The sequence below is a fragment of the Herpailurus yagouaroundi genome, unplaced genomic scaffold (genome assembly GCF_014898765.1).
Source record: "Herpailurus yagouaroundi ecotype Mexico unplaced genomic scaffold, PumYag 437, whole genome shotgun sequence".
Lineage (NCBI taxonomy): Eukaryota > Metazoa > Chordata > Mammalia > Carnivora > Felidae > Herpailurus > Herpailurus yagouaroundi.
This window is the reverse complement of record NW_024412654.1, coordinates 132,933-160,851: the sequence shown is the minus strand read 5'-3', so window position 1 is coordinate 160,851 and position 27,919 is coordinate 132,933. Positions and strand designations below refer to the sequence as shown.

The following is a 27,919-nucleotide window of genomic DNA, read 5'->3' as shown; positions in this document are numbered from 1 at the left end:
TTTTTTTTTTTTTTTTTTTTAGTGTTTATTTATTTTTGAGAGACAGAAAGAGCTTGAGCTAGGAGGTGGGGGAGCAGAGAGAGAGGGAGACACAGAATCTAAAGCAGGCTCCAGGGTCTGGGCTGTCAGCCCAGAGCCCAACATGGGGCCTGAACCCACAAATTGTGAGATCATGACCTGAGCCGAAGTCAGACGCTTAACCGACTGAGCCACCCACGTGCTCCTTTTTTTTTCTTAAGCTCGTTCCTTTTCATAATTTGATGAGAAAATGTTTCTGTTAAAAAGAGATACTCCTAGAAATGGTGGGTTACCTTGGTCTTCATGACATAATTTAAACACTGAAGGCTTAGTAACATAGTTTAAAAAACTTACAGGTTTTAAGAATTTGTATTTTAAGGAAAAAGAAGTTTAATATCGTAGTATGTCTGTTTTGCTTACAATACACTTTGGTCTTCAGTCACCGTATAGGATGTCTCACATCAGACTGAAGTTTCCTATCACATCAGCATATTTTGTATCTCCTGGGAAGGAAGCAAGGTCAGGACTGGGTGTGGCATAGGCTGTATGTGTGTCTGGCACAGAACCAACACCAAGAGCATTGTTTTTGCCTCTTTCCCCACAATATCTGTTGTCTCATTCTTACGTTTCTCACATTTCATTATGAAAACTTTTGAACATACAGCTGAATTAGAGGCAGTTTACAGTGAGTACTTGTAACCACCCCCCGACTCTACCATTAACATTTTATTATTCTTATTTTAACATACACCTGTTTCTTCGTCAGTCCCCATCTTTTTTTTTTAATGCATCTCAGTGTAGGTTGCTGACATCAGTATTCTTCCCCTAAATACTTAAGAATGCATGCACGTTATTAACTAGAATTCAGTATTTGTATAGCTTTTTCTTTTGATGTAAAATTTAGGTAAAATGCACAAAGTGAAAGTATACGTTTGCTGAGTTTTCACAGACGCATGGTCCTTGCCATCTTTTCTGGTCCCAGAGCTCTAACCGTGGCTGCTGGGTTCTTTTGCTAATCATTCCTTGCCCTTTGCACGTGCTAAGTCCTGATGTACTTACTCAGAATCTAAAGAGATTCTGTTTGCTTTTGTTCAGAAGCATATACTCCATATGCCCGATTGAAATACTGTCCCTGTCAACGTCTTGCCTGTCTCTGGGCACTGGCCCTCAGGTACTGGGGCTTAAAATGGAGACTGGAGGGCAGACACCTTGGGAAACAGATGTGTTATCTTTTTTTTTTTTTTTCAACATTTATTTATTTTTGGGACAGAGAGAGACAGAGCATGAACGGGGGAGGGGCAGAGAGAGGGGGAGACACAGAATCGGAAACAGGCTCCAGGCTCCGAGCCATCAGCCCAGAGCCCGACGCGGGGCTCGAACTCACGGACCGCGAGATCGTGACCTGGCTGAAGTCGGACGCTTAACCGACTGCGCCACCCAGGCGCCCCCAGATGTGTTATTTTTGTGGGTGCTTGTTAAGAATTTGACAAACGCCAGTGGAACAAATACGAAGTTCAAGGCACTGTGCCAGTCTCTTTCTGAGATTGTGAATGAGATTATCCCAATTCTGAAGTGGTTCCTTGTCTCCGAAGGGATGTGGACAAGTGAGTAGTGGTAGCTTAAGGCAGAGTGAAGTGCTGGAGTGTTCCATGATTACTGGTCAGGGAAGTTATTCTTTCTCAGACAACAGAAAGGCTTGTCAGAAAAGGGGGCATTTAGATGACGCTTAGAGAGCATGGGATGAGTGCAGCAGGAATTCAAGTCGCAACGTAGTCAGGGCCCGGAATGTAGATGGTTGTGAATCCCGTATACTCAGTTGCTTGATCAGAGATGTGCTGCAGAGCCTCTTGTGCCTGGATAGTAGCTTTCATAGCCTCTGGTTCATACTCGGAGCTTCTTGCAGCTGATCTCTGCCCTGGCGGTTGGCAGTAAAATCACTCCCCAAAGAACCAGAACCTTATGGTGGATGTGTTGCCTTGTATGGCAGAAGGGAATTTGCAGCTGTGACTCAGCTAAGGACCTTAAGATGGGGAGAGTGCCCTGGATTGTTCAGGGGGGGCCCAGTATAATCACAGAGGTCCGTTGGAATAAGGGGGCAGAAGGTGGGTGTCGGGGAGACGTGACCACAGAAGAGAGGCGCAGAGAGAGACCGTGTCGCCAGCTTCCTGGCTGTCGGTCCTGATGCCTCCATCAGAATTTCTGGCTCTGCCCCTTGCCCTCCTCTCTGCTCTGGCTCCAGCCTGCTTCTTTGTCACTTCCTTGCTCTCCGGTCCCCAGCACCTCTTCCGGCTGTGCCTTTTATCTCCTTTCTTCACCTCCAAGCTGTTCATTCCTTTTGTGGAATGTGTCTGCTGCCTCCAGCAGTATGTTGAGACCGCTCCCCCAGATCGCTGCTGAACCCCTATCTAACCAATGCAGCACGTTAGAATCCAGGCCTTAGCTTATCTGAACTCGTTTTAAGTCCTTGAAATTCTTCTGCTTTGGATATGCCTCTCTTCTGCATCTTCTCATTCATTAGTGGGTCTTTCTTTCTCTCCTGTTTGCTTCCTAAATGCTGATTTTTCCCCCATAGTCCATCCTGGTTTTACACTTTATCGTACTTCTCGTGTTATCTTTGATTGACTTTATGTATTGCCACGGTGTCATCCGATCATACCATGAGCTAGCTTTATCAAGTCTTACTGTTTCTTACTGGGCTTTATGGGAATTATGTCATAGGGTTGTTGATAGGAATGTCTGATCTCTCTCAGACTCCTGTCCATTTGCCTACTTCATCTTTATGTCATAGCAGAAGAACGCAGTCACTCTCAAATCTGTGACAAAAGGCCACCCCTCACTCCCCCGAGTCTTGAAAATAGAGCTGATTAGTTTGGATAGATACAGACAGAACAGAAATGCGGAAGGCAGATGATACAGCTGGATAACCCTCACATCTAAATGTATCTTCCTAAATGTCGTTTCTCTGGTCCGTTTTCTGTGTTTAAAACCAATGCCATGAGGATGTGAGGGTGATCTGGCTGTGACATCGGTCAGCCCATCGATCGCCAGTGTTGATTCGGCTGATCTGGTTTTCTAGGCGGGTGTCCCCTTCCTCCCCCACTCCATGTGCGTCCCTCCCGAAGCTGTGCGCTTGGTCAGAGAGGACGACCTTCCCCAATACAGGAGGACTTTCAGTCAAGGGTATATGAGTAGCTGCGCTCGCTGCTAGACCCTCCAAAGGAGCTCTCAGGGACCATTTGTAGGAGAACGTGGGGTAGTTAGCTTCCAGAACTGCAGACACGTCCAGATGAGGCGCTGCACACGGCAGTTTGCCTTTCTTTAAACAGACACACAAATACACACGGTCCCCTCCGTCCTGTAGTGCCTCCTCCTGATACGTCGTTGTTCTGTCAGTCACCCAGGAAACTGGGAGTCGCCTCTAACCCCTAACCTGTCTTCACATCTGTACCCATTTGATTTCCAGGATGTACCAGTCTTCCCAAAATCTGCCTGCTTTGCGTTTCTACCCTCAACAGCCTAATCTGTGTTCCCATCCTCTGTGCTATGATATTAGCCTCCTTCCTGTTTCCTTTGCTGCTGTTACATCTTCCTCCAGTCCGTCACAGAACTATCCCAAATGCAGACGAGGCATTTTTAAGGTGCAAATCTAGTATCATTTCTGGGCTTAAAACACATAGGAGAGAGTCTGAAAATGGCATTTTTGTCCTTTTGTGACCTAGGTCTGGCCATATGTGTTTCCGGGCTCCTTTCTGGCTCCTCCCTGCCCTTCCCAGTGTGCATTGTCTCAGACTCTGCCTTTGTTCACACAGTTCCCCACCCTCCTTTGTCTGCCTGTCTCTCTGACTCAGCCTTGAACCCACCAGGTGGTCCGTGACCCCTTGGCCTTGCTGTTATCAGAGCAGTAATCATAGTGAACTCTGGGTGTCCGTTTCAGTTTCTTCTGCTAGACTCAGCTGCTTGATGTCAGGAAGAAATACTTAATTCGTGTTTTTATCCCCTGGGCCTTGTACAGAGCCAGGCACGGAGTAAGTGTTCACTAATGATATATTAAAACGACAGAAGAAGATCCAAATCTGTAACACCAAGATAGTCATCAACTTACCAGCAGTTCCGCTGAACACAAATAAAACTCATCCCAGTATCCCTTTTGGGGATCAGTTTTGGCCAGTTGCGTAGAAAGATACTTTGTGTATCTGGTGACTGATTAAAGAATCTGGTTATCCCTAAGAAGTGGTAGGATTTAATTAATTAGCTCAAATAGGTTTGAATTAAGTAGATTAAATAATGGTTCAAATCAGTGGTTCTCAACCTTGGTTGCACATTAGAATCACCAAGGAAATTATTTAAAATAAACAAAACCCTGGCCCCTTTGCAGGCAATTAAGTCAGAATCTCTCAGAGAAGGACGGCATGGGATGCTGGTGTCATAATTTATAAATATACTTGGCAATCCCAGTATTCAGTTAGGGTCGAAAACCACTGGTTTAGACAAAGGTTAGAGTAAGTTATCAGAAGTGGAGGTTAAGGGAAATTAGGATGAAATGAGATTAACTATAAACTTTAAATTTTATATAATCATAAAATGGGAGAGTCACTGGAATGGATCTTAGATAGATCTATGTAGAGGCTGTACTGTAGTTGCTTTTTTTTTTTTTTAATTAAGATCTGATTGAAAATTTATTGGTGGCCAGAAATTTCCTGTTTCCTTAGGCAATCTGATCTATTTCCAGGTGTCATATGATTAACAGCGTCTTATTATATTGACTTGTAACTGACTTTTTTGTGACTCTGCACATTATTCCTAATTCTGCCCTCTGGAGCAACTCAAATATCCCTGTTCCACAGGACCTCTAAATATGTGAAAACCATTCTCTTGCTTCCATAAAGTGATTTCTTATGTAGTTTAACATCCCTGGTTATTTCAGCCTTTATTCATCTGACATGAAAAGTAAGCTCCATGAGAGGTTAAGAAGCCACTTAGTAAGTTTTGGAGCACAGTTTGAAATATGCGCTTGGGGTTGAGGAACAAGGTTGGGATAGAAGACAGAGTGAATCTGTTCATTCTAGCTGAAACACTTAGGTCTGTTGTGTGCCATGCAGTGGGAGAGACAGGATAAAACAAGTAGATATTCTGTGTCCTGATAGTGCCTAGGGCGTCACTGAAGATGGACACCAAGAAAGGCTGAGGACGCAACAAAGGGAAACCTACATTAAAGTTCATCATAATTTTTGAAATCATTAGAGGAGACTAAGAACCAAGATATACAGAAGGAAGCGAGGTGGTGAAGGAGGCAAAGTAAATAAAGAGCTTCAAGAACATTCCAGAGGCCAACAGTGTCCTCTGTAACAGATGTTGTGGGTGAGAACCGTTTTTTTTTTTTGCTTGTTTTGGTTTTTTTTTTTCAACGTTTATTTATTTTTGGGACAGAGAGAGACAGAGCATGAACGGGGGAGGGGCAGAGAGAGAGGGAGACACAGAATCGGAAACAGGCTCCAGGCTCCGAGCCATCAGCCCAGAGCCCGACGCGGGGCTCGAACTCACGGACCGCGAGATCGTGACCTGGCTGAAGTCGGACGCTTAACCGACTGCGCCACCCAGGCGCCCCGAGAACCGTTTTAATGGTATGGCAGGGCAGAAACCATGTTGCTTTTATTCACATAAATTTGCATAGAACTGCGAGGAAATCCTTAAGATCTCCAGAAGACAAAGGGGGAAAACAATAGGAATGAAAAGTTCAAAAGAACTGTAAATACAAACATACGGAAAATAAGCCCAGTGTTCAAAAGGTGGAAATTAAAAATACAGTCTAAATTTAAAACAACTTAAACACGCAATGTTTATAGACTTCTGTGGCCATGCCGGAGTGACGGGGGTGGGGGTGGGGGGTGGGGGTGGGGTAGATTTACGGTCTTGCCCGCACGACAGCAACAACAATAAAGAGACAGACAAAATACACGAAACAGTTGGTCTATCTGGATATCAGATGACAAGGGACACTCATCCCTGGGAGTTGGAAAAGCAACGAGGTGAGCCTTCTGATTGCCCAGTTGGTTGCCTTTGAGAGGGTTTCCAGTTTCCAGGAGAGGAAGGAGGAGCAGACTTGCTGAGCCAAGGACGGAGCTGAGAATCTGGGGAGAGCAAAGCAGCTGTGGTTCATGGGACAGACCAGCCGAGAGGACAGGTCTGCAGAGGGCCTCCCACGAGGACTCAAGAGCACAGAGCAGCACATGTGTGAGGAAACTCCCCAAGGACAGGGAAGGCGTCCTCTAAAGGCTTGGAGGGAATAGTCCTGATACTTGCATGGGGAATACTGTTCCTACGGGCCGGGCTGGAAAACTCCTGTAATTCCTGGAGCATTAGGAATGGAGCTATTTATGTAAAGCACTGAAAGGAAAAATAACTCTACTTAGAATTCTGTATTCAGCAAAAATACATTTCAACCACAAAGACAAGACCACCAACAGAATGGGAGAAACTATTTGGAAATTATACATCTGATAAAGGTTTAATATACACAGAATACATAAACATATTTGTGTATGTATACATGCTCATATGTAGAATGTACAAAGAACTACAACTCAATAACAAAAACACAAACCTAACTAATTGAAAAATGGGCAAAGGACTTGAAAAGACACTTGTCCGATGGCCACTAAGTACGTGAAAATAATGCATATCAAAACTACAATGAAATATCACTTCAAACCAACTAGGATTGCTGTAATAATCTAAAAAATGGAATAACAAGTTTTGGCAAGCATGTGGGGAAACTGGAACCTTGGATGTTGCTGGTGTGACTGAAAGGACGCTACTACTGTGGAAAAGTTTTGTGGGTCCTCAGGGAGCTCAGCACACAATTACCATATGACCCAACAATTCTGCTCCTAGGTACAGACCCGAAGGGATTGAAAGCGGGGACTCAAGCAGGTACTTGTACACCAGTGTTCACAGCAGCACCATTCACAAGACCCACTAGATGGAAACAACCCAAGAGTCCATCAACAGACGATGGGGTAAACAACATGGTCTGTCCATACACTGGAATATTACCTGGCCATTATAAGGAGTGAAGGTCTGATTCATGCCACAGCATGGATGACCCTTGAAGACATTATGCTGAGTCAAGTAAGCTAGACACAAAAGGACAGATATTGTATGAATCTATTTATACGATTATCTAGAATTGGCAAATTCAGAGAGACAGTAGGTTATCAGAGTCTGAGGAATAGGGAGTTTGCTTAATGTTTCAGAGTTTCCATTGGGTGGTTAGAAAGTTTAGAATTCTTAGTGAGGGTTGTACAATATTGTGAATGTAATTAATGCCACTGAATTGTACACTTAGCAATAATAAGCAAATTTTGTTAATTTTTTTACTAGAATTTTAAAGATGAATAATGTAATTACCAAAAACCATTGTGATTGTGTACTTTGAGTGGATGAATTGTATGGTATGTGAATTATGTCTCAGTAAAGCTGTTTTGAAAAAAAAAAAAAGCAAAATGAAGACATTCTCAGATTTAAAAAGCTGAAAGAATTTATTACCAGCAGACCCACATTGCAGGAAATGTTAAAAGATGTCCTTCAGGGAGAAAGGAAATGAAACCAAATGGAAATCTGGATCTACTGGAAAGAATGAAAAGCACTGGCAATGGTAACTACGTAGGTAAATATATAATATTTTTTCCTTATTGTTTAAGTGACTTTAAAAGATAATTGACCGTGTATTAGATTTCTAGTGCTGTGTAACAGATTATCTCAGACTTGGTAGCTTCAAACAGCACCCATGTACTAGCTCACAGTTCTGTAGGTGGAAGTCTGACACACTCTGGCTGGGTTTTCTGCTCCGGTATCCCAACAGCTGCTGTCAAGGTGTTGGCTGGCCTGGGTTCTCATTTGGAGGCTCTGATTGTCGGCAGAACGCGGTTACTTGTGACTGTACGCTGTCCTAGGACTGGCTGTCAGCTGGGTGCTGCTCGTAGCTCCCCGAGGCCGCCCACACTCCTTGCTGTGTGGCAGCCTCCACCTGCAGGCCAGTAGTGGCCCATCCCAGTGTTCTTGTGCTTCCAATCTCTGACTTCCCTCCTGTGATCGGCTGGAGAAAACACTTGTTTTCTTATCTGTAAAGTAAGGATATTAGATCGAGGCGGGTTTTGTTTTTTGGTTTGTTTTTCTCAAAAAAGAGAATTTGTAGCAGTAGAACCATATAAATTGCAAATGAAATTTTGCGTGGAACTCTAGAGACTAAGGGGGAAAATCTCCAATCGACATAGCTCTTTTCTTCCTGCTCCTGGGAATTTCAGCACTGTAGATGTGTTTTTGGACTATCTCTGATGTTCCTCTTTGTGTGGTGGGTGTTTGCATTATACTCAGCCAAGTATGAGGGAGTCTAGGTTGATGGTTTATGAAACCTCCCCGTGATAGCAAACCTTCCTCATGTTTCTTTCTTTTTTCTACCTTCTCCTCCTCAGGATCTTCATTACTGAAAAAAGCATCATCAAGAACAAGGAGGGCATGGAGACCAAGTTGTTAACGGCCCGGTCCCATGTAAGTTGGGCTGCCTTCTTTGTTTTCCAACTGAGAACCCCTTTCTCCTTGAGTGTTGGAGTCCTTTGACTGGGAACTTGAGAAATTATATCTTGGACACTCTTCTCTGGGAGACTGGCACTATTTTGTTTGCTTGTTTGTAGATGTAGTTTTATTTCCTTCCATGTAAAAGAAATAGAGGTTTAGCAGTGATGTGGGCAGGAGCCAACTGGGTGATATTGAGGATTCTGACAACATGCTTTCATCCACATTGGGGATGAAGGCCACAGCATGCTCCCTCCCCACAAAATGATGTGGGAACTGGGAGTGTTCGTGCCTGGTGGGTCTCTCTGGCCCTGGTTGTCCTAGATGTGGAGCTGGCTACGTGATGCCTCCCTGGGGAGCTCCTGTCGGAAGGAGCTCAGGCACAAGTTATGTACTTATCCAGGGGTGACCACAGCCAGGGCACGAGGAGCTTGGGGGATGGAACCTCTGGGAGCATCCAGGGTGGGAGACGGGGCCCCTGGTGCCTCATTCAGCTTCCTCCCCTGGAGCGTCCTACACATACTATCTCTGCGTATGTGGAAAATCCCACCGAGGAGTGCTGTGGGTTTTGCTTTCACTGTGCTACATATTTTGAAGGAGTTAGGAAAACTAGTAATATTTACCCAGATGTTTACCGTTTTTGTTCTTCATCCTTCATTCCTGGGATTTAAAGTTTCTCTCTGTTAATATTTCCCTTTTGCTTAAAGAACTACTTTTAGCGTGTCTTTTAGAGCAGCAGGTTTGCTGGGGACAAATTCTTTTACTTCACTTGAGAGTATATTTTGCGTCATTCCTGAAAGATATTTTCACTGGATATTCTGGCCTGACAGTTCTTGCAGCTTTTAAAAAGCTATTATTCCACGGTCTTCTGACCTTCATGGTTCTTGAGGAGATCTCCTCCTTCAAGTAGGTGTTGTTTCTCTGTGTAGTCAGCATTTCTTTTTAATGTAGCTAATAAAGGCCTTGCTTCTGTGTCTATTGTTTCTTTGTCAAATCTTCATTTAAAAAAAATGCCTACCATGGAGGCGCCCGGGTGGCTCAGTCGGTTGAGCATCCGACTTCAGCTCAGGTCATGATCTTGCAGTTCGTGAGTTCGAGCCCCACGTTGGGCTCTGTGCTAACAGCATAGAGCCTGGAGCCTGCTTCGAATTCTGTGTCTCCCTCTCTGTCTGCTCCTCCCCGGCTCATGCTCTGTCTCTCTCTCTCTCTCCTTCAAAAATAAAATACAAATAAATAAAAAATTTTAAAAAAATGCCTACCTACCAATGTTTAGGAAAAATGTTTTGGATAATTATTTTAGATCAGAAAACATGGTGAGTTTGGTCTCTGAAGCATGAAGTTATACTTGAACTGAAGACTGCTGTGTCCCTCTTTTTTCTGCCCTGAATTGGGTTCTTTATTTCACGTAATATAAATGTAGATTAACTTTTGGTGTCTGATGCTCCTTGCTGTAGGTGTCATAACAGAGTTGATTTAAATACAAGTTCTGACAATTTCTAAACCTAGAGCATAACATGGAACTGGATTTTAGACAGTAGGTACCTAATAGCCATTCCTGTTAGGACTTGATCAGAATCCGAAATAAATACTACTCACTTCTGGAATGAATTCTGGCCCATTCTCTTTCCCTACCCCAGTGCTGTCTGCCTAATTCTCTTTCTGTCTGTACTTAGGAAGGAAGGGCGGAAATATACATCTGGCTTGATACAGATTTGTTCCATGTTGTAGGCACTGGTGACCTTCAAGGATGTACTTGTGAACTTCACCAGGGAGGAGTGGAAGCTGCTGGATACTGCTCAGCAGATCATGTACAAAGATGTGATGCTGGAGAACTATAAGAACCTGGTTTCCTTGGGTAAGACTAAGTTGTATTCTCGGAGCTATCCCCCTGTGAGGATTTTGGTTCTTCATTGATCAAAAGGTATGGAGATCGTCAAGCACGTATATCAGAGTATGAGCTTGGGGCCAGGGATGTGATTTCCTTGGGGCAGAGAAGAGGGCTTTTGTACTCACTTCTACTTTTGTGTTTGTGTGTGGGATGTATATGTATATGTATATGTATATGTATATGTATATGTATATGTATATGTATATGTGTATATATATATATATATATATAGCCTCCCCTTGTCTGCTTTTGAGAGTCCCCCCGGGACTAAGAAGGGATTGGGGTTGGGGCTGAATCTGCGATGCTCTTTGTGTCCAGGACAGAGCTTCCCAACCCTTGCCCAATTCTTTATCTTTCACCATGCACAGGGCATCAGCTTCCCAAACCAGATGTGATCCTCCAGTTGGAGAAAGGGGAAGAGCCGTGGCTGGTGGAGAGAGGGACTCACCGGGAGACCCACCCAGGTGAGGACCAGTCAAGAGGTGTTGCAGGTCATGGCCCGGAGGAGCGTGAGGGGCTGGACTCCCTGGGCATAGTGGTCACTGGTTCTCATTTCCGAGGCGAAGTCTGAGTTTATTTACCTTCTGTTTCCCCATGACCAGTCTTTCTGTAGTCTTGCCACACGTCATTTGCATTCAGAGACAAACGTGTACTCTTCGTGAAAATTATCTTTCTGTTCACATACTTGGTTTCAGCCCTGTTGGTCTTGCTTTCCTGGTTCTTACGCCAGTTCTAGTGTCGCCATGCTCTCATTTGTCACACAGTCTCCTCTTTCATCCTCACCTGTCTTTTCCCTTTCCTGTGGCCCCTTCCCATGGCCTCGTGCTGTGGGGCTTGGTCACTGGCCACTCTTCTGAGTGTGCTGAGGGGCTTGCCAGTTCTGCTGGCTGAACTCCTTTTTCTCCAGAACTGCTGCTCCCAAAACACATCTTTCTTACTGTACTCCAGCTCTTTATTTTGTATTTTCTCAGTTCTTACTTTTAATTCTTTTAATTAATTTTTTACTTTAAAGATTTAAAAAAAAATTTTTTTTTCAACGTTTATTAATTTTTGGGACAGAGAGAGACAGAGCATGAACGGGGGAGGGGCAGAGAGAGAGGGAGACACAGAATCGGAAACAGGCTCCAGGCTCTGAGCCATCAGCCCAGAGCCCGACGCGGGGCTCGAACTCACGGACCGCGAGATCGTGACCTGGCTGAAGTCGGACGCTTAACCGACTGCGCCACCGAGGCACCCCTTAAAGATTTTTTTAATGTTTATTCATTTTTGAGAGACAGAGAGAGCGCGCACGCACGTGAGCGGGGAGGGTCAGAGAGAGAGGGAGACACAGAATCCAAAGCAGGCTCCAGCCTCTGAGCTGTCAGCACAGAGCCTGACGCGGGGCTCGAACCCACAGACTGTGAGATCGTGACCTGAGCTGAAGTTGGACGCTTAACCGACTGAGCCACCTGGCTACCCCTAAGTGTACTTTTAAATACCATAAACTGTTTTTTAGTTTTCTTACATTTGGTCTTGTAGGTGACTGTCTCAAATTTCTGCCTCAAAGGCAAGTCCTTTAATACAGTGTTAGAACTTGATCATGCAGTTGCTTTGGGGCCGTGGGAAGAAAGATTGTCCTCTGTTTTCTTTTCATTTCTCTATTATTTCCTTTATTTTTTTCATCCACGTCTTCATTCATTTATAAGCTTTCCCAGGTGTGTCTTGACTGCTATCTAAAACTAACTGACTAGATCAGCAGTTTAGATTTTTATTGAGAATTTGCTGTCCAAAGAAATACTGAAACTCCATGTGCTTAAACACATGGAATTTAAGGGAATCTACCAGGCTATATGAGCTTCATAATCAAAGTGGAAAGAAAGTATAATGAGTGGTGGCTTTAAAAATACAAATGATGAGGGGCGCCTGGGTGGCGCAGTCGGTTAAGCGTCCGACTTCAGCCAGGTCACGATCTCGCGGTCCGTGAGTTCGAGCCCCGCGTCGGGCTCTGGGCTGATGGCTCGGAGCCTGGAGCCTGTTTCCGATTCTCTGTCTCCCTCTCTCTCTGACCCTCCCCCGTTCATGCTCTGTCTCTCTCTGTCCCAAAAATAAATAAACGTTGAAAAAAAAAAAAACAAATGATGAGATGATGAATGGATGCTACATATTTTAAATATAACTCACTAGAGTATTGTGTTACATAATATATGACAAGTTTTAGGATTTTAATGAAGGGAAGAATCACATGTATGTGTTCAAACATGCCACTCACAGCTGTTCCCATTGGTACCCAGCCCCCAGTCTGCATCACACATGTTCATTTTAGAATTTTCCAGTTGGCATTTGTGGTTTGAAAAACTTCTCCGTGGGATTTTGATGCCCTGGAAGGAGGGGAGGGGAGAATAAGGGTGGTGTGTTTCTTATCAGAAATCATGGGGGCGCCTGGGTGGCGCAGTCGGTTAAGCGTCTGACTTCAGCCAGGTCACGATCTCGCGGTCCGTGAGTTCGAGCCCCGCATCAGGCTCTGGGCTGATGGCCCAGAGCCTGGAGCCTGTTTCGGATTCTGTGTCTCCCTCTCTCTCTGCCCCTCCCCCATTCATGCTCTGTCTCTCTCTGTCCCAAAAATAAATAAACGTTTGAAAAAAAAAAATTTTTTTAAGAAATCATGGCTGCACGCGTGCACGCGTGCACACGCGTGCACACACACGCACACACACAGGTACATAATGGGCTCTTTATTCAGCCTTAAAAAGGAAGGAAATTCTGCGAACTACATCATGGATCAGCTTTGAGGATGTTATGTTAAGTGAAGCCAGACACAAAAAGATAAATGATATGATTAGTTTACATGAGGTTACTTAAAGTAGTCGAAATCATAAAGACAGAAAGTGTGATGGTGCCTGCCAGGTGCTGGTAGGATGGGAGAAGGGGCTTCCTGTTTAAGAGGCACTGAGTTTTGATTCCACAGAGGAGATGACACAAGGGGATGTCTGTACAACCATGCAAATGTATGTCATACCTGAGCTGTACCCTTAAAAATGGTTAAGATGGTAAATTTTATGTCATGTGTATTTTACCACGGGAAAAGAAAAGTCAGGGTGAGGGAGAAGCTAGTAACTAACAAAGTAGTGACTGAGAACGGAGACTGGTGGGGGTTCCACAAAGAAGGCGGTTAGGGGCCTGGCACAGGGATTATCAGCAGGCCTGTTAGTTCCTGGCGCTGCGAAGATAAAGTTCCACAAACTGGTAGTTTACACAAGTGTGCTTTCTCAGAGCTCAAGGTCAGAAGTCTGAAATCAAGGTGTCAGCAGGGCCACACGCCCTCTGGCGCCTGGAGGACAGGATCCTTCCTTGCCTCGTGAGGCTCTGCTGGTCTCAGGTGTTCCTTGGCTTGTAGACACATCATTCCAATCAGCCTCTGCCTTCATGTCTGTCTCTGTATCTCCTCTCCTTTTTTTTTTTTTTTTTTAAGTGTATTTATTTTGAGAGAGAGGGAGAGCGAGAGAATCTCAAGCAGGCTCTGTGCTATCAGCACAGATCCCAACTGAGCCACCCAGGCCCCCTCTTCTCTCCTTGTAAGGACACCAGTCTCTGGATTAGGGGCACACCCTGCTCCAGTACTACTGGAGTGCAGTGATCCTGTTTCCAAGTCAAGTTGCGTTCTGAGATACGGGCACGTATCTTATTTGGGGCACACAGTTCAACCCATACACCAGATAAGGGTAGAATATTACCCCACTTGTGTAGGGAGAGATGGTACTTTGTAAACAGTGTTTTTGGGTGGGGGGAGCCTCGCTGGCTCAGTCGGCAGAGCATGTGACTGTTGATCTAGAGGTTGTGAGTCTGAGACCCGTGTTAGGCATAGAGATTACTTAAGGGGCGCCTGGGTGGTTTAGTCAGTTGAGCGTCCAACTTGGTTTCGGCTCAGGTCATGATCCCAGGGTCATGGGATCAAGCCCTGTGTTGGGCTCTGTGTCAGATGTGAAGCCTGCTTAATGTTCTCTCTCTCCACCATTTCTTTAATGGTGTTTCTTTTCTAGGTTAAGAACCAACATTTTACCTAAAAGGCATTGAGAAGCAAACAGGCTTTTAACTAGGGTAAATAATGTGTGGTAATACAAGTACAAACAAAAGGGCAGAAAAACCCAGGAGAATATGAGTTAGGGGCCAGGTTGTGAGTTAGTGTCCTGTGGTGTGAGTCCTATCAGTTGTTAAGTCTTGATGTCTCCAAACAAAGGAATCAGGATGTAAGACCAGAATAATGTTGTTGTTGTTGTTGTTTTTTTAGTGTTTTTTTATTTTTGACAGACAGAGAGAGCATGAGCGGGGAGGGGCAGAGAGAGAGGGAGACACAGAGTCTGAAGCAGGCTCCAGGCTCTGAGCTGTCAGCACAGAGCCCGACTCGGGGCTCGAACTCACGAGCCGTGAGATCGTGACCTGAGCCGAAGTCGGGCGCTCAACCGACTGAGCCACCCAGGCGCCCCCTTTTTTTTAAAGACCAGAATAGTGTAAATAATGATTACTATGGTATTGCTTTGACCACACGTGTGTCAGAGTCTGTGATGAACTCATACCGTACAGTACTTAATGACAATCTTACGCCACAGTTAACTGTCGCTCCTTGGATTACAGATAAGCAAAGTGATGTTTGAAAAGTTTAACAACTTGTCTGAATTCACCACTAGTAGTGTTACAGCTTAGAATCAGAGCCTGTGGCTGGATAATGTGTGTACAGTTGCTTTTCCAGCCTGTTGCTTGGCCTTTCTGAGGTTCTTGGTGCCAGACGTCTGGACGTTATCATGTTGCACTGTGCTGGTGTCCGGAACAGGCACTCCCTGGCAGAAGGCTGAACTCGTGGTTTAGGAATGTGAAGAAGGCCTGTCAGGGGAAGGGCCTGGCGACAAGTAGACATGTTAGGTTCTTACCTCATTAAGAGTTTAGCTCATGGGAGTGCCATAAGGGATTTCCCTTGTTGCCACCCAGCACTGAATATCCTGATCCCGTGTGTCCTGCCCAGTCCCGTGGCTTCCCCTTGGCCTCACTGCTTCTCTTCCTGTTTGCCGCTCTCCTCTTTGCTTTCTTACTAGGAAGGCAGCTGTATAAGCAGCTCGTGCATCCCACTGTTTGGACCTCAATGGTTTTTTAGTTACACAGAGGTTCCTCATTTCTTTCAGATTTGGACACTGCGGTTGAAATTAAATCATCGGTGTCCAGTAAGAGCATTTCTAAAGATAAACGATCCTATGGCATTAAAATGGAAGGAATCCCAAAGAACGATCTCTGGTATTTGTCATTAGAAGAAGTCTGGAAGTGTGAAGACCAGTTGGACAAGTATCAGGAAAATCAGGAGAGACATTTGAGGCAAGTGGCATTCACCCAAAAGAAAGCACTTGCTCAGGAGAGAGTCTGTGAAAACGGTAAATATGGGGGAAATTGTCTTCTTCCTGCTCAACTAGTGCTGAGGGAGTATTTCCACAAACATGACTCACATACTAAAAGTTTAAAACATAATTTAGTTTTTAGTGGTCATCAGGAAAGCTATGCAAGTAATAGTAGTGAATGTGGTCAAACCTTCTGTCAAAACATTCATCTTATTCAGTTTGCAAGAACTCAACCAGGAGATAAGTCTTACAAATGCCCCGATACTGTCAACTCTCTTACCGGTGGTACATCCCTTGGTGTATCGAAGGGCATACATAGGGAGAAACCGTATGAATGTAAGGAGTGTGGAAAATTCTTTAGCTGGCGTTCTAATCTTACTAGGCACCGGCTTATTCATACTGGAGAAAAACCCTATGAATGTAAAGAGTGTGGAAAGTCTTTCAGCCGGAGTTCTCACCTCATTGGACATCAGAAGACTCACACTGGTGAGGAACCCTATGAATGTAAAGAGTGTGGAAAGTCCTTCAGCTGGTTCTCTCACCTTGTGACCCACCAGAGAACTCACACAGGAGACAAACTGTACACGTGCAGCCAGTGTGGGAAGTCATTTGTTCACAGCTCCAGGCTCATTAGGCACCAGAGAACTCATACTGGAGAGAAACCTTATGAATGTCCTGAGTGTGGGAAGTCTTTCAGACAGAGCACACATCTCATTCTGCATCAGAGAACTCATGTCAGAGTGAGGCCCTACGAATGTAACGAGTGTGGGAAGTCATATAGCCAGAGGTCTCACCTTGTGGTGCACCACAGGACTCACACGGGACTGAAGCCCTTTGAGTGTAAAGACTGTGGAAAATGCTTCAGTAGAAGCTCTCACCTTTTCTCCCATCAGAGGACCCACACTGGAGAGAAACCATATGAATGCCACGACTGTGGGAAGTCCTTCAGCCAGAGTTCTGCCCTCATCGTGCATCAGAGAATTCATACCGGAGAGAAGCCATATGAATGCTGCCAGTGTGGGAAAGCCTTCATTCGGAAGAACGACCTTATTAAGCATCAGAGGGTTCATGTTGGGGAAGAGACCTATAAATGTAATCAGTGTGGGATTATCTTCAGCCAGAACTCTCCGTTGATAGTACATCAAATAGCCCACACTGGAGAGCAGTTCTTAACTTGTAACCAGTGTGGGACAGCGCTTGTTAATAGCCCTAACCTTATTCGATATCAGACAAATCATATTAGAGAGAATACTTATTAATATTACGAATGTGGAAAGTTCTTTACAAAGAGCAATAACTTGGTTTTACATTAGAAACTCCTCCTGGAGGGAAGCAGTGTAGATGTAATCTGTGCAGAAATGCTTTCAATCTTGTCACTACCCTTTTGTGCACTAGAGAATTGGTCCTAGAAGGAGAAATAAGCTACAGATTTCATTGTAGTACAAAAACACATCAGCTTTTCTTTCCACAAGTTCCTATAAAAGCAGTTGTCCTTGGAGCATTCTTGACCGAGCCTTAAAATGCTAGAATCTGAGAAGGAACCATTAAGTAGGTGGGAGATTATCCAGCTTCATTGCCTTCTTCAAGAAGATGTCAGTCAGAATGATAACTTCAGAAAGATAAGTCAATGAGAGTTCCTCTTGCAAAGAATAAAAAATTGATAGTTATTGAAAAAAAGTGGAAAATAATATTCCAGTGAAATAGCCTGCCATATTTTTACTTGATTGTCCTTCTGGGACAGTTAGTAGTGTCTACTCTTTTATGTGTCTGATATAAACCACATTTTGGTTAGCAGGGAAAATGCTTATAATGTAAAGCTGAAAAAGGACACATTTACTAGTAATGGTACTTATTTTAAGTATATTTGCATGTGAGCAAGAATCGAATTTGTTAGGTGATGGGATTGAGTGAGTTTTATAGTTTATTCCATGTTACTCCAATAATTATTTGAAAATATTTTTAAACATTAAAAAGGATATCCAGTTTCTCTATTCTATCATCAAGGATGCTTAAGGACCACCTGCTAGCAAGTTTTCCATTCTACGTTGTTTGGGTCATGGAATTGTGCTCTTTGAGACCGTGTGCTGAAGGCTCCTGGGAATTTAAACACAGGGTTTCTTTGGACTTTGAGACCTAGAAGATTAGGTGTTTGAGCACATGAGGGAGGGTCCCCTTTGAGTGGGAGCAGGTACCTGGGCCATTCTTAGAGCAGCTATGCTCATGAAATCAACAGCACTGCTCAAAGCCACCCTCCTTCCAAGGTAGTCTTTTATCTTTATAAAGGAAATTTAGTGGCTAAATGCACAAGCTTGAGCTACACTCCCCAAGTTGAAATTCCACGTCTGTCCTTAACTTGCTGGGTGAACTTGGGCATGCTGCCTAACATCGGTGCCTCTTCTGTAAATTAGGGACATTACTTACCTTGTAGGACTGTGGTGAGTATTAACTGAGTAAACATATAAACAGCTTAGAATAGTGCCTGACGTATATTAAGTGCTTTATTGTTGTTAGCTGTGGTAACTGGTGTCACTGTTGTCGCCCCACCTCTGGTGTGCGTCATTGAATTAAACCTGCTTGCCAGTGAGCAAGAGCTCCTGGAGCTCTCACTTCCTTCCCAGCCACGTTCCCTTCTTACCTACATCAGCACTTCTCAGCCTGAGGAAATCACTCCCCGTAGTGGGTGTAACGACTCACTTCTGAGGATCAGTAAACAACTTTGAATATTGTATGCAAAATCATCTCGTTTGTACAGAAGTTTTCTCTTCTAGGGAGAGAAGCCTGATCTTCAGATTCTGTGGTAAGTTCATGACCCAAAAAAGATTCAGAAAGAGAACCTGTTTTAACTCTCTGTTTCATTCTATAAATGGATCTCTGTGAAGGACTAGCCATTATTTGCCATTTTCTAGCAAACAAAATATATTTTAGATGCTTAATGATTGATTGTTGAGTGATAAGTATTTTTGAGACCAGGAGGACAAAGATCTTGATGTCTCTCTCCCAGGAAAAATCTAGAAATGACTGTCAAGAGCCATGAGACTTCACAAGGAGCAGGAGACCATCTAACATGTAATCTTCGTTCCGATTTTAGTATATGTGCTGCTGAAGCAAGCACCTAATGTGTAATCTTCATTGTACAGTTGAGATCAAGTGAGTTGGCACTGGTCCCACATTTTGAGTGAAGTCAGACCAAGAACTAGATCCTGGGTTCCTCAATTAGTGCTGCGTTCTTCAGTGCATATATATATCATTTGCATGTATAATGTACTCCTATCAGAAATCGTTTTCATGGTAAGCAGTGGTTCTTAATGGGAGTCGAAGGGTAGTCCCTCAACCAGGCCTCTTAGAGTTTCTGATAACCTATGGCTCAATTTGCCTCAACTGTATAATGGCGTTATTTCTAGTATCTACCTCAGAGGGTTGTTGTGTGGATTAAGTGAGATAATGTGGATAAAGTATTTAAAACAGTGCCTGGCCCACAAGTACTAAATGTGTTAGCTACTACTACTGTTATTAACACACCAAGGAATGTAGGAAGAGAGAAATGTCTATGGATGGTCACTAAAACATTACTTATGATAGTGCAAACTTTGCAATATAGAAATGTATAATAGCAGAATGGTTATAGTGTATCCATGTCATGGAGTATTACACAGACATTTAAATTAATGCAAACTGTTGACAAGAAAAATGTTGATGTTGTCATGTGTTTTGAAAAAAGCATGATGAATAGTTGTTAATATGGAGTAAACTGAAATGTATACAAATAAATCCATTGTAAATAACTGAAATGGATCTTGCTTAAAACTCTTAAGGAAATTTGTCAAAAGATTAGGAGCAGTTAACTTTCTTTTTTTTCTTTATTGTTTTGTTTTGTAGTTTTCTATTTTTTCCCGAAGTCTCTTCAACAAATACAAATTACTTTTCTATTACAGTTTCTTCAGTAAAGGAATTTTTTCCCTCCCAAAGTTTTTGTCTACAAATAAGCTGCCAGAACCTTAACCATGGAACTTGGCAGCAGATAAACCAGTGGTTGGCTGGGGATGGGAGAGTGGCTGACAGCAGACGGGACCCCAAGGGAACCATTAGGGATGATCTGTAGCTTGACTGGTGGTGGTTCTATGACTGTACTTGTCTGTTAAACTCATCAGAGTATACATTTTAAGTGGGTCCAGTTTGTTGTATGCAAATTTTATCTCAATAAAATTGATTTTTTCAAAATACTCAGCAAACCAGGAATTTCTGGGAAAAGAGAGAAAATCTGCAGCCCCAAGTGACACATAGTAACAGTAGTAGTAGTTGCTGATTTTTGTAGCTCATCTTCATTTATAGACAGCTTGATACAAGGTAGCCAAGCTAAGCCCTTTCATACAATAGATTACTTCTGTCTATAACCCTGTGAGTGACATACTATTGCCCCTATGGTTAAGGGAACTAGAGGTTGGCAATTTAGGTAGTTTGTCCCCATTTACATAGCTAGTAAATGGTGAAGTTTCATATGAAAAATAACTGGTAAGTGTGTGGCAGATCTCAAACAAGACAATGTCTGGCACTTTGTAGAGGATCTTAACAAAATTAGCCAGTTCAATATAAAAAATACACAGCACCATTGTTATTTATCTCCTTCAGAGACAAATTCACTCAGACCTCACTCAGTGTCCTCTGTATCCCTCTATGTTATCATTGTGTCATATCTTAAAATGATGCAGGGACTGAGTGGAAATTAGGATGTAAAGGGAAGAAAGTAAATTACTGTTAAATGCCACAAGTGGTGGCATATAAGTTACATGCCCCGTCTCGCTTAATCCTCACATGAATTCTCTTCATGTGTGCTACCTACTTCTGTTTTGAGTTCACAGCGACTTGCCCCAAGTTTCAGAGTAAGTGGAGGAAGACCCAGGGTTCAAGCGCAGATCACTTTGGCTCCGGCACGTGGTGTTTCCACTACTACCTGCCGACTCCACATCTGGTTAAGGATCCTGGCACTATCCTAAGGGTAAGGGGAAACCACAGGAATTTTAAGAGAGGTCCCAGTATAATCAGTCACCATTGTTAGAGGCACATAATGATTCGGAAAGTATTGTCTTTTTTTTTTTTTTTAATTTTTACGTTTATTTTGAGAGAAAGAGGAAGAGAGAGAAACCAAAAGAGAGAATCCCAAGCTGATAGCACAGCTCAAACCCACGAACCGTGGGATCATGACCTGAGCCGAAATTAAGAGTGGGAGCTTAACCGATGGAGCCACCCAGGTGCCCCGAGAAAGTATTAACATTCATCCATGAATTAAGCACACACTGATTAATCTGTGCATTACCATTCCTGAAAGGCAAGATGGTGAAAATGTTTGGTTTAGTTAACTTAGCCCTTAAATAACTGGGAAGCTGACCATGTGCCCAGTGGCTCAGCAGCTGGTGAACGGGAATTAGAATTGGTTGAAAGAAATGGTGTGTAAACAGCTGTTGGTTGAGGTTCGCAAGTTACTCCGACAATGAGATCAATTTAGGAGACAGATGGCAAGGCAATAGAGGTGCCATAGATTTGTGGCGTCAGGTTGGAAAGGCCAGCTGCTTTTCACTGCACACAGTAGAAATTCATCTTTCACTTATTTTTAGTGACAAAGTTCCATCACAGACCTGCGGGAAATGATTAGATGTAGGGCGTATTACCTTACAAATGAGCTCTACCCTGACTACCTTTTATGGACTGAATTTTGTGCTCCCAGAATTCGTGTGTTGAGGTCATCCCCCATTACCAGAACGTGACCTTACTTAAAGAAAGGGTCTTCACAGAGGTAATCAAGTTCAATAAGTCATTCGTGCAGGCTCTAATCCAGTATCAATGGTATATAATAGGCAGAGGCCTGTAACAGATGCTTCCCTCACACCCCTCGGAAGGAACCAGCCCTACCAACAGCCTGAGTTTGGACCTCTAGCCTCCAGAACTGTGAGATACATTTCTGTTGCTGAAGCCCACACTCTGGTAGTTTGTTACAGCTGACCTAGGAAACTAAGACACTGCTTTACTTAAAGTTGCAGCCACCCCTCTGGCACTGCTAGTCCCCTTTACCCTCTTCTTTTCATTTTTCAGTAGTATTTCTTATCTGTCAATCATCTGTCTTCCCTTGCCAAAATGAATGCTTCCCAAAGGATCTGTCTTAATTACTGATATAGCCTCTGGCCTAATACAGTGGCTAGCTCATTGTAGTCATTCAATAAATAGCTGTTGAATGACTTGAAGAAATAAACATGCATCCACTGAATCTAGAAAGGGGAATGCCATAAACTTATGGCCAACCAGCACCTAAACGTACAGAGCTTTTGTAGCAAAGAGGGACGGTAGAGGACAGTTACTGGACGGTGAAGCAACAGTGCTTGCCACGTAGAAATAACATCCTAATAGATACCACAATATATTACAGAGGGTTTTACTTGGAACTTGGTCACTGAAGCCTAAAAGGTGCACGCGAGACCAAAGGAATAAAAATAACAGACCGTTTTATTTTTTTTTTTAATTTTTTTTTCAACGTTTATTTATTTTTTTTGGGACAGAGAGAGACAGAGCATGAACGGGGGAGGGGCAGAGAGAGAGGGAGACACAGCATCGGAAACAGGCTCCAGGCTCTGAGCCATCAGCCCAGAGCCCGACGCGGGGCTCGAACTCCCGGACCGCGAGATCGTGACCTGGCTGAAGTCGGACGCTTAACCGACTGCGCCACCCAGGCGCCCCCAGACCGTTTTAAAGAACAACAGCAAAAGGTTTCGACCTACTACTGAACAAGTGGTATATGCTTACTATAATGACGGGGTAACAACACGGGGTGCCCCGGCATAATGTTGGCCAGGAGCCAGCAAACAATGGCCATGGACCAAACCTGGCCTTCTGTCTACTTCTGTCATTTCAGTTTTACCAGAGCGCAGCTGTGCTCATTCACGTACGTGTTGGCCGTGGCTGCTCTTGTGCTACAAGGGCAAGGGTCAGTAGTTGCGACAGACTGTGGCACACAAAACCTAAAACATTTACTAACTGATTGTTACGGGATGAATTGTCCCCCCCCCCCCCCCAAATTCCTATGCTGAAGTCCTAATCCCCAATAACTCAGAATGTGACTGGGGTCTTTCAAGTTTAAACATTTTAAAATAATGATATTAGGGTGGGTCCTCATCCAATGTGACTGGTGTCCTTAGGAGAGGAGAGGAGGACACAGATACAGAGGGACAACCATGGGAGGACACGGGGAAATGACCTGCTACAAGCCAAGGAGAGAGGCATTAGGAGAAACCAACTTGGTCAACACCTTGATCTCTGACTTTCAGCCTCCAGAACTGTGAGAAAATAAATTTGTTGTTGAGACCACTCTGTGGTACTTTATCAGGGCAGCACTAGCACACTTATTCACTGGACTTTGACAGAAAAAGTTTGCAAGCCCCCACTGCAGGGAAATACCGGTGGAACGAAGTTTTGGCTGGAGACAGTCATGGATACGGGATAGGCAAAATAACGGCCCCTGGAAGATGTCCACATCCTATCCTCGAATCTCTGAATATGTTATGTTTATGGCAAAAGGGAATGAAGTTTGCTAATCCTGCGTTCCCCAAACGTGCCCAGTGTAACCCATACATCCTTAAGAGTGAAAGGGGGAGGGGCGCCTGGGTGGCTCAGTCGGTTGAGCCACGGACTCGGCTCAGGTCATGATCTCACAGCTCGTGAGTTCGAGTCCCACATGGGGCTCTGTGCTGACAGCTCAGAGCCTGGAGCCTGCTTCCGATTCTGCGTCTCCCGCTTTCTCTGCCCCTAAACCACTCGCATTCTCAGTCTCTCTCAAAAAAAATTTAAAAAGTGAAAGAGGGAGACAGGAGGAGGCCAGAGGGAACAGGATTCAACTGTTGCTGGTTTTGAATATGGAGGGAATGGGCCATGATCCAAGAAATGCAGGTGGCCTCTCAAATCTGGAAAAGACAAAGGAAAGGATCCTTTCCCAAGAGCCTCCAGAAATGGATGGGTCCCTGCCAACACTTTTAGCCTCGTAAGACCCGTGCTACACTTCTGACCTACAGAACTGTAAGATACATTTGTAGCTTAAGCCACCAAGTCTGTGGTAACTTACTGATCTCGTTTTGGGTCCTCTGTCCTCCTCTCTCTCTGCCCCTCCCCCGCTTGCACCCATGCACACGCGCGCTCTTTCTCTCTCTCAAAAACAAAAAACATTAAGAAATTTATATAAAAAAGAAAATGAATAGAATATGAGAAACTAGTATATAACAGATGGTTTAACAGACCAGTGGGCAAAGGATGGTCACTACATTTCAGTGTAAAGCTTTTCAGTCTTTCTGTCTCCATCTAGTATTTAATGTATCTAGGATTTATTTCCCTTTAGGATGTCCTTGGTAGAGCAGTAAAAAGTAATTTTATTAAAGCAACTCTTGAGCACATATCTTCTTAGTCTCTGCGCAACAAATATTCTGTGCTGCATACTGAAGTTCCACAGTTGTCTAGAAAAAGCACTTGTGTGATTATTTGATCTGACAGCTTAACTTGACGAAAAGGAGTGACAAGGCACACTTAGGGATGTGGCATTTTCTCAAAAATCAACCAAGTGAGCTTGTCACTTCAAGGAAAATAAAAGACAGTATTTTTTTTTTCCCAACATAAAGTTTGAGTTTTCAAGTGAATAGAACAGTTTTGGAAAACTTGTACTGCCACTGTGAATTTCACAGCTTCCCAATACTTAAGATCAATTATAATACTATGGAATAAGATTTTTCAAATTGTAAAATGAAACGTGGCAACATTGTGAAGATCTGCATAAATCAGTGGATATTTTCCAAGTGACTAATTTATGATGCTACAAAAAAGCATGAATGAAACTATCCATTCAAAGTGCAAGACAGACAAATAGATTTTAATGTAATAGCGTGAAGTCACCAACGTGGTTTCAGACTGCACACCGCAACTAAGGTTTCCCTTGTTCAGCTTGTGCTATCCAAGGGTATCCACAGTTATCTGATAAGCGTATTAAAATATCCTGTCCTTTTCCGGGCGTCTGGGTGGCTCAGTCGGAACATCGGACTCGACCCTGCGTCAGGTCATGATCCCACGGTTGCTGCGTTCGAGCCCCACATCGGGCTCTGCACTGACTGTGTGGAGCCTGTTTAGGATTCTCCCCGACCCCCCCCCCCCCAACCTTCAAAATAAACATTAAAAAAAAAAAAAAAAACCAAACCCAACCCTGTCCTTTTCCAACTGCATACCTGTGTGAGGCTGGATTTTCTTTAAATACTTCACAAAAACAAAAACAAAAAAACAACACATGCAACAGATTGTGGAAGCAAACACGAGAATCCAGCTGTTCTCTATTTAGCTGGACATTTAAAAGATTTCTCGCAGGAGAAAAATGTAGAACAATACCACAGCTCACTACTTTTTTTTAAAGGAATATTCATGAAAATGTCACGTTAACGTGTTACCATGAATTTTTGAGTTATTAAAGAAGAAACTTGGACTTTATAAGCATTTCGGAAACGCAGAGAACTGTGAACATTTTTACCTCAACTTACGCCACTCCCGCCTCTGTGCTGGTGCCGTGAGTTACTGTAAATCTCGGGGGGTACTTACGGCTGCCAGCGCGCCCCCGACTCCCCACCCGAGAACCCGAGCTTCTCGGCAGCAGCGCCCCCATCCGGCGGCCCTCGCGCGGAGCCCTCCCTGCGCCGCGGGACCTCCTGCAGAGGCTGCTGGGAACTGTAGTTCGCTCTGCCCCGGGGTCGCGCTGACGCATTTCCGGTGCGTCCCTTACGGTAGCGGTTGGCTGGGCCCCGGCTCGAAGAGCCGTGTTTCGGGGTTTGTGTCAGTTTCCCTTCTCGGTGGTGACCGGAGCCGACGTGGGCTGGCCTCGTCTTCCCCGGGGGCCGTGGCCGAAGCACTCGGGCGGCCGCCGCAGAATCAGAAGGGAGGACAGAGCCAATCTGACTGCAGCTCCAGGAGGCGGAGGCAGCCAGTCTTCCCCGAGTCCCACGGCTGCTCGCGGAGGGGTTAGAGGAGCCGGACGCGCCCAGTCCCTTACATTTCCAGGCAGCGGGACTGTGCAGACCAGTGTGACCCGGCTCCCTCCTGCCCGGACTCGGAACAGCCGTCCGATCGCGGCTGTGTTGGCAAGGGGCGCGTGGGAGGCGGGGAACCGCGTGGCTCGGCGGGGCAAGCAGTCTCGCCGGCGGGAAGGGCGGGTGCCGGGGCCTCGGACCCTCCCTCTTTGGGTGCAGGAGGGTCTCCCCTGGTTGAGGGTGGGAGGGGCGGGGAGACCCTTCACGATTCTTTTTCCTCCGGGCAGCCCTCGGGTCCTGCCACCACCCGCGGGACGCACAGAACTGACCGTGGGGATGGCCACCAGGGTCCGGACAGCTGCCATCTGGGTGAGTAGGGGTGTTTCTCTCCTTTCTGAAAAGCGCTCCCTGAACTCCGTCTTTAGCAGGGTGAGAGTTGGTCATGAGCTCCCTCTCCCCTCTCCTCTTCCAGGACGCTGGGCCTCCTTGAGAGGATGTTAGACTGTCCAGGAATACTTGGCCATTAGACTTTTTACAACTTTCAGTTTCCTTTCTGCCCATTTTGTATCCTGCGATTTGAGTTAAACAAAGGGTTATCATCTCTCGTCTCTTGTATCCAAAGTATTTGAGCCTCATTTGAGAAATTCGGCACTCGTTTCTTCTCTTATTCAACAGTTTTTATTGTCTTGTGTTTGTTGGACCCGGAGTCAGGTTCTAAGAGTGCAGAGATAAGTTGTCGTCCTGCTTTGTGAGAGCAGAGGTCTGGTGGGGCTGGTGGACAAGAGAACCTGGAGGCATAGTGACAAGTTAATAGGTACTCAAACAGGCTGCACAAGTGCATGGGGACACAGCAGAAGGTCAGTTTTGGAGGTGAGGGTACTCCAAGAAATGCTTCAGTGATTAATAAGAGATTCTTAACTGAGGTTTAAAAGGTGAATGTGAATAAGGGACTGAAGGTCAGCCTAGGAAAAGGAGGCAACATGCAACTTTGAGAGGCTTGAAATGACTTAGTATGTTGGTGAACTTTGATCACTTTAGGGTTGCTGAGGGTTTGCAGGTAGTGGTGAAATATAAAGAAATGAGGTCAGGGGCACCTGGGTGGCTCAGTGGTTAAGTGTCTAAGTCTTGATTTCGGTTCAGGTCATGATCTCATGGTTGTGAGATCAGGCCCCGTGCTGGGCATGAAACCTGCCTAAGATTTTCACTCTCTCCCTCTGTCCCTCTCCTCCTCTCATGCATGTGTGCATGCTCTCTCTCTCTGTCTCTCTTTCTCTTTCCGTCTTTCCAAAAAAAAAAAAAAAAAAAGAGGCCAGAGCCATAGGCAGGGACCAGATCATAGCGGGGTTTGAAGATCACCTTAAAAACTTGGATGTTATTCTCTTGGGGAGAGAGATTTATTGGAGTGATTTCTCAAAGGACTTTGGGTTGGAGTAGTCTGCAGTGGGCAAGAGAAGACAAGGGTTTAAGTAAACTAGTAGTTTTGAGAAGAAAGATGGTAAAGAGGCAGAAGTGAGTCACGGGGATAGAAGGTATGTCTGTATGCTAGCATGTAGGGAATGTTCTCAGTGGTATTACAATAATGTGTGGTGACAGTGGCTATGCTTGTGGTGAGCACAGCATGACACAGACCTGTCGAATAACTGTTGTCCACCTGAAACTACTGCAGCGTTGTGTATCAACTCTCCCTCAATAAGATAAATTAGTAAATAAGCCAGTTAGGAAAATATGTAGAAGAGACTAGTTTAAAAAGTGGGGGGGGGGGGGGGGGCAGAAGCATCTGGATTTGGTAACTGGTTGGGTGCTGGTTGTGAGGGAGACAGGAGAGCCAGGGATGGCTGCTGGATTTCTGCTCTGGGGGCCTGGGTTGGCAGTGGTAGCGTTCCCTGGGTCAGCGAGGACTGTTGGAGTTGTTTTGGGGGCTGGGGGGTGGACTTTTCTGTTTTATATGGATCGGACTCTCCCCTTGTTGAGGGCAGGTGAGTAAGCGTGTGTCTCAGGAGAAAGATCCGGACAGGTTGCACTGGTTAGGTATGGCCACATTAGCTCAAAGA

At 44.6% G+C, this 27,919-nt stretch overlaps 2 protein-coding genes and 1 long non-coding RNA gene across 6 annotated transcripts in view; 2 read left to right on the top strand and 1 right to left on the bottom strand.

Moving 5' to 3' along the window:
* Positions 1-5,908: 5,908 nt before the first annotated feature.
* ZNF10 (zinc finger protein 10) lies at positions 5,909-17,504 on the top strand. 3 transcript variants are annotated; one of them, XM_040464119.1, is made up of 5 exons: positions 5,909-7,680; positions 8,490-8,565; positions 10,318-10,444; positions 10,846-10,941; positions 15,628-17,504. In XM_040464119.1, exons 1-5 carry the CDS (start codon positions 7,670-7,672, stop codon positions 17,091-17,093), a joined length of 1,776 nt encoding a protein of 591 aa, XP_040320053.1. In that variant the 5' UTR covers positions 5,909-7,669; the 3' UTR covers positions 17,094-17,504. The 3 variants fall into 3 exon arrangements, with proteins under 3 accessions (XP_040320053.1, XP_040320054.1, XP_040320052.1); XM_040464120.1 differs by having other exon boundaries at positions 5,910-7,684; XM_040464118.1 differs by lacking the exon at positions 5,909-7,680 and having other exon boundaries at positions 7,709-8,565.
* Positions 17,364-25,523, bottom strand: LOC121022720 (uncharacterized). Its single transcript, XR_005787072.1, has 3 exons — positions 25,376-25,523; positions 20,672-20,821; positions 17,364-17,471 (listed from the first exon to the last, which is right to left on the bottom strand). It is a non-coding gene; the product is annotated as an uncharacterized LOC121022720 (long non-coding RNA).
* A 101-nt stretch (positions 25,524-25,624) lies between these two features.
* The window catches only part of ZNF268 (zinc finger protein 268), a 30,703-nt gene continuing 28,408 nt past the window's right edge, over positions 25,625-27,919 (top strand). Inside the window, exons 1-2 of one of the 2 annotated variants that reach the window (XM_040464116.1) lie at positions 25,625-25,859; positions 26,156-26,237. In XM_040464116.1, the coding sequence (XP_040320050.1) occupies positions 26,205-26,237 (33 nt within the window). In that variant the 5' untranslated portion in view covers positions 25,625-25,859; positions 26,156-26,204. Of the gene's footprint in view, positions 25,860-26,155; positions 26,238-27,919 lie in introns of those variants that run through there. The other variant, XM_040464117.1, reaches the window with a different exon arrangement.

Excerpts from the sequence above, each read along its gene's own strand:
- ZNF10 (XM_040464118.1), top strand. The coding sequence starts at position 8,455 with ATGTTTCTTTCTTTTTTCTACCTTCTCCTCCTCAGGATCTTCATTACT. Across the intron at positions 10,445-10,845 it reads TAAGAACCTGGTTTCCTTGG|GGCATCAGCTTCCCAAACCA; the intron begins GTAAGACTAAGT and ends CACCATGCACAG. Across the intron at positions 10,942-15,627 it reads TCACCGGGAGACCCACCCAG|ATTTGGACACTGCGGTTGAA; the intron begins GTGAGGACCAGT and ends CATTTCTTTCAG.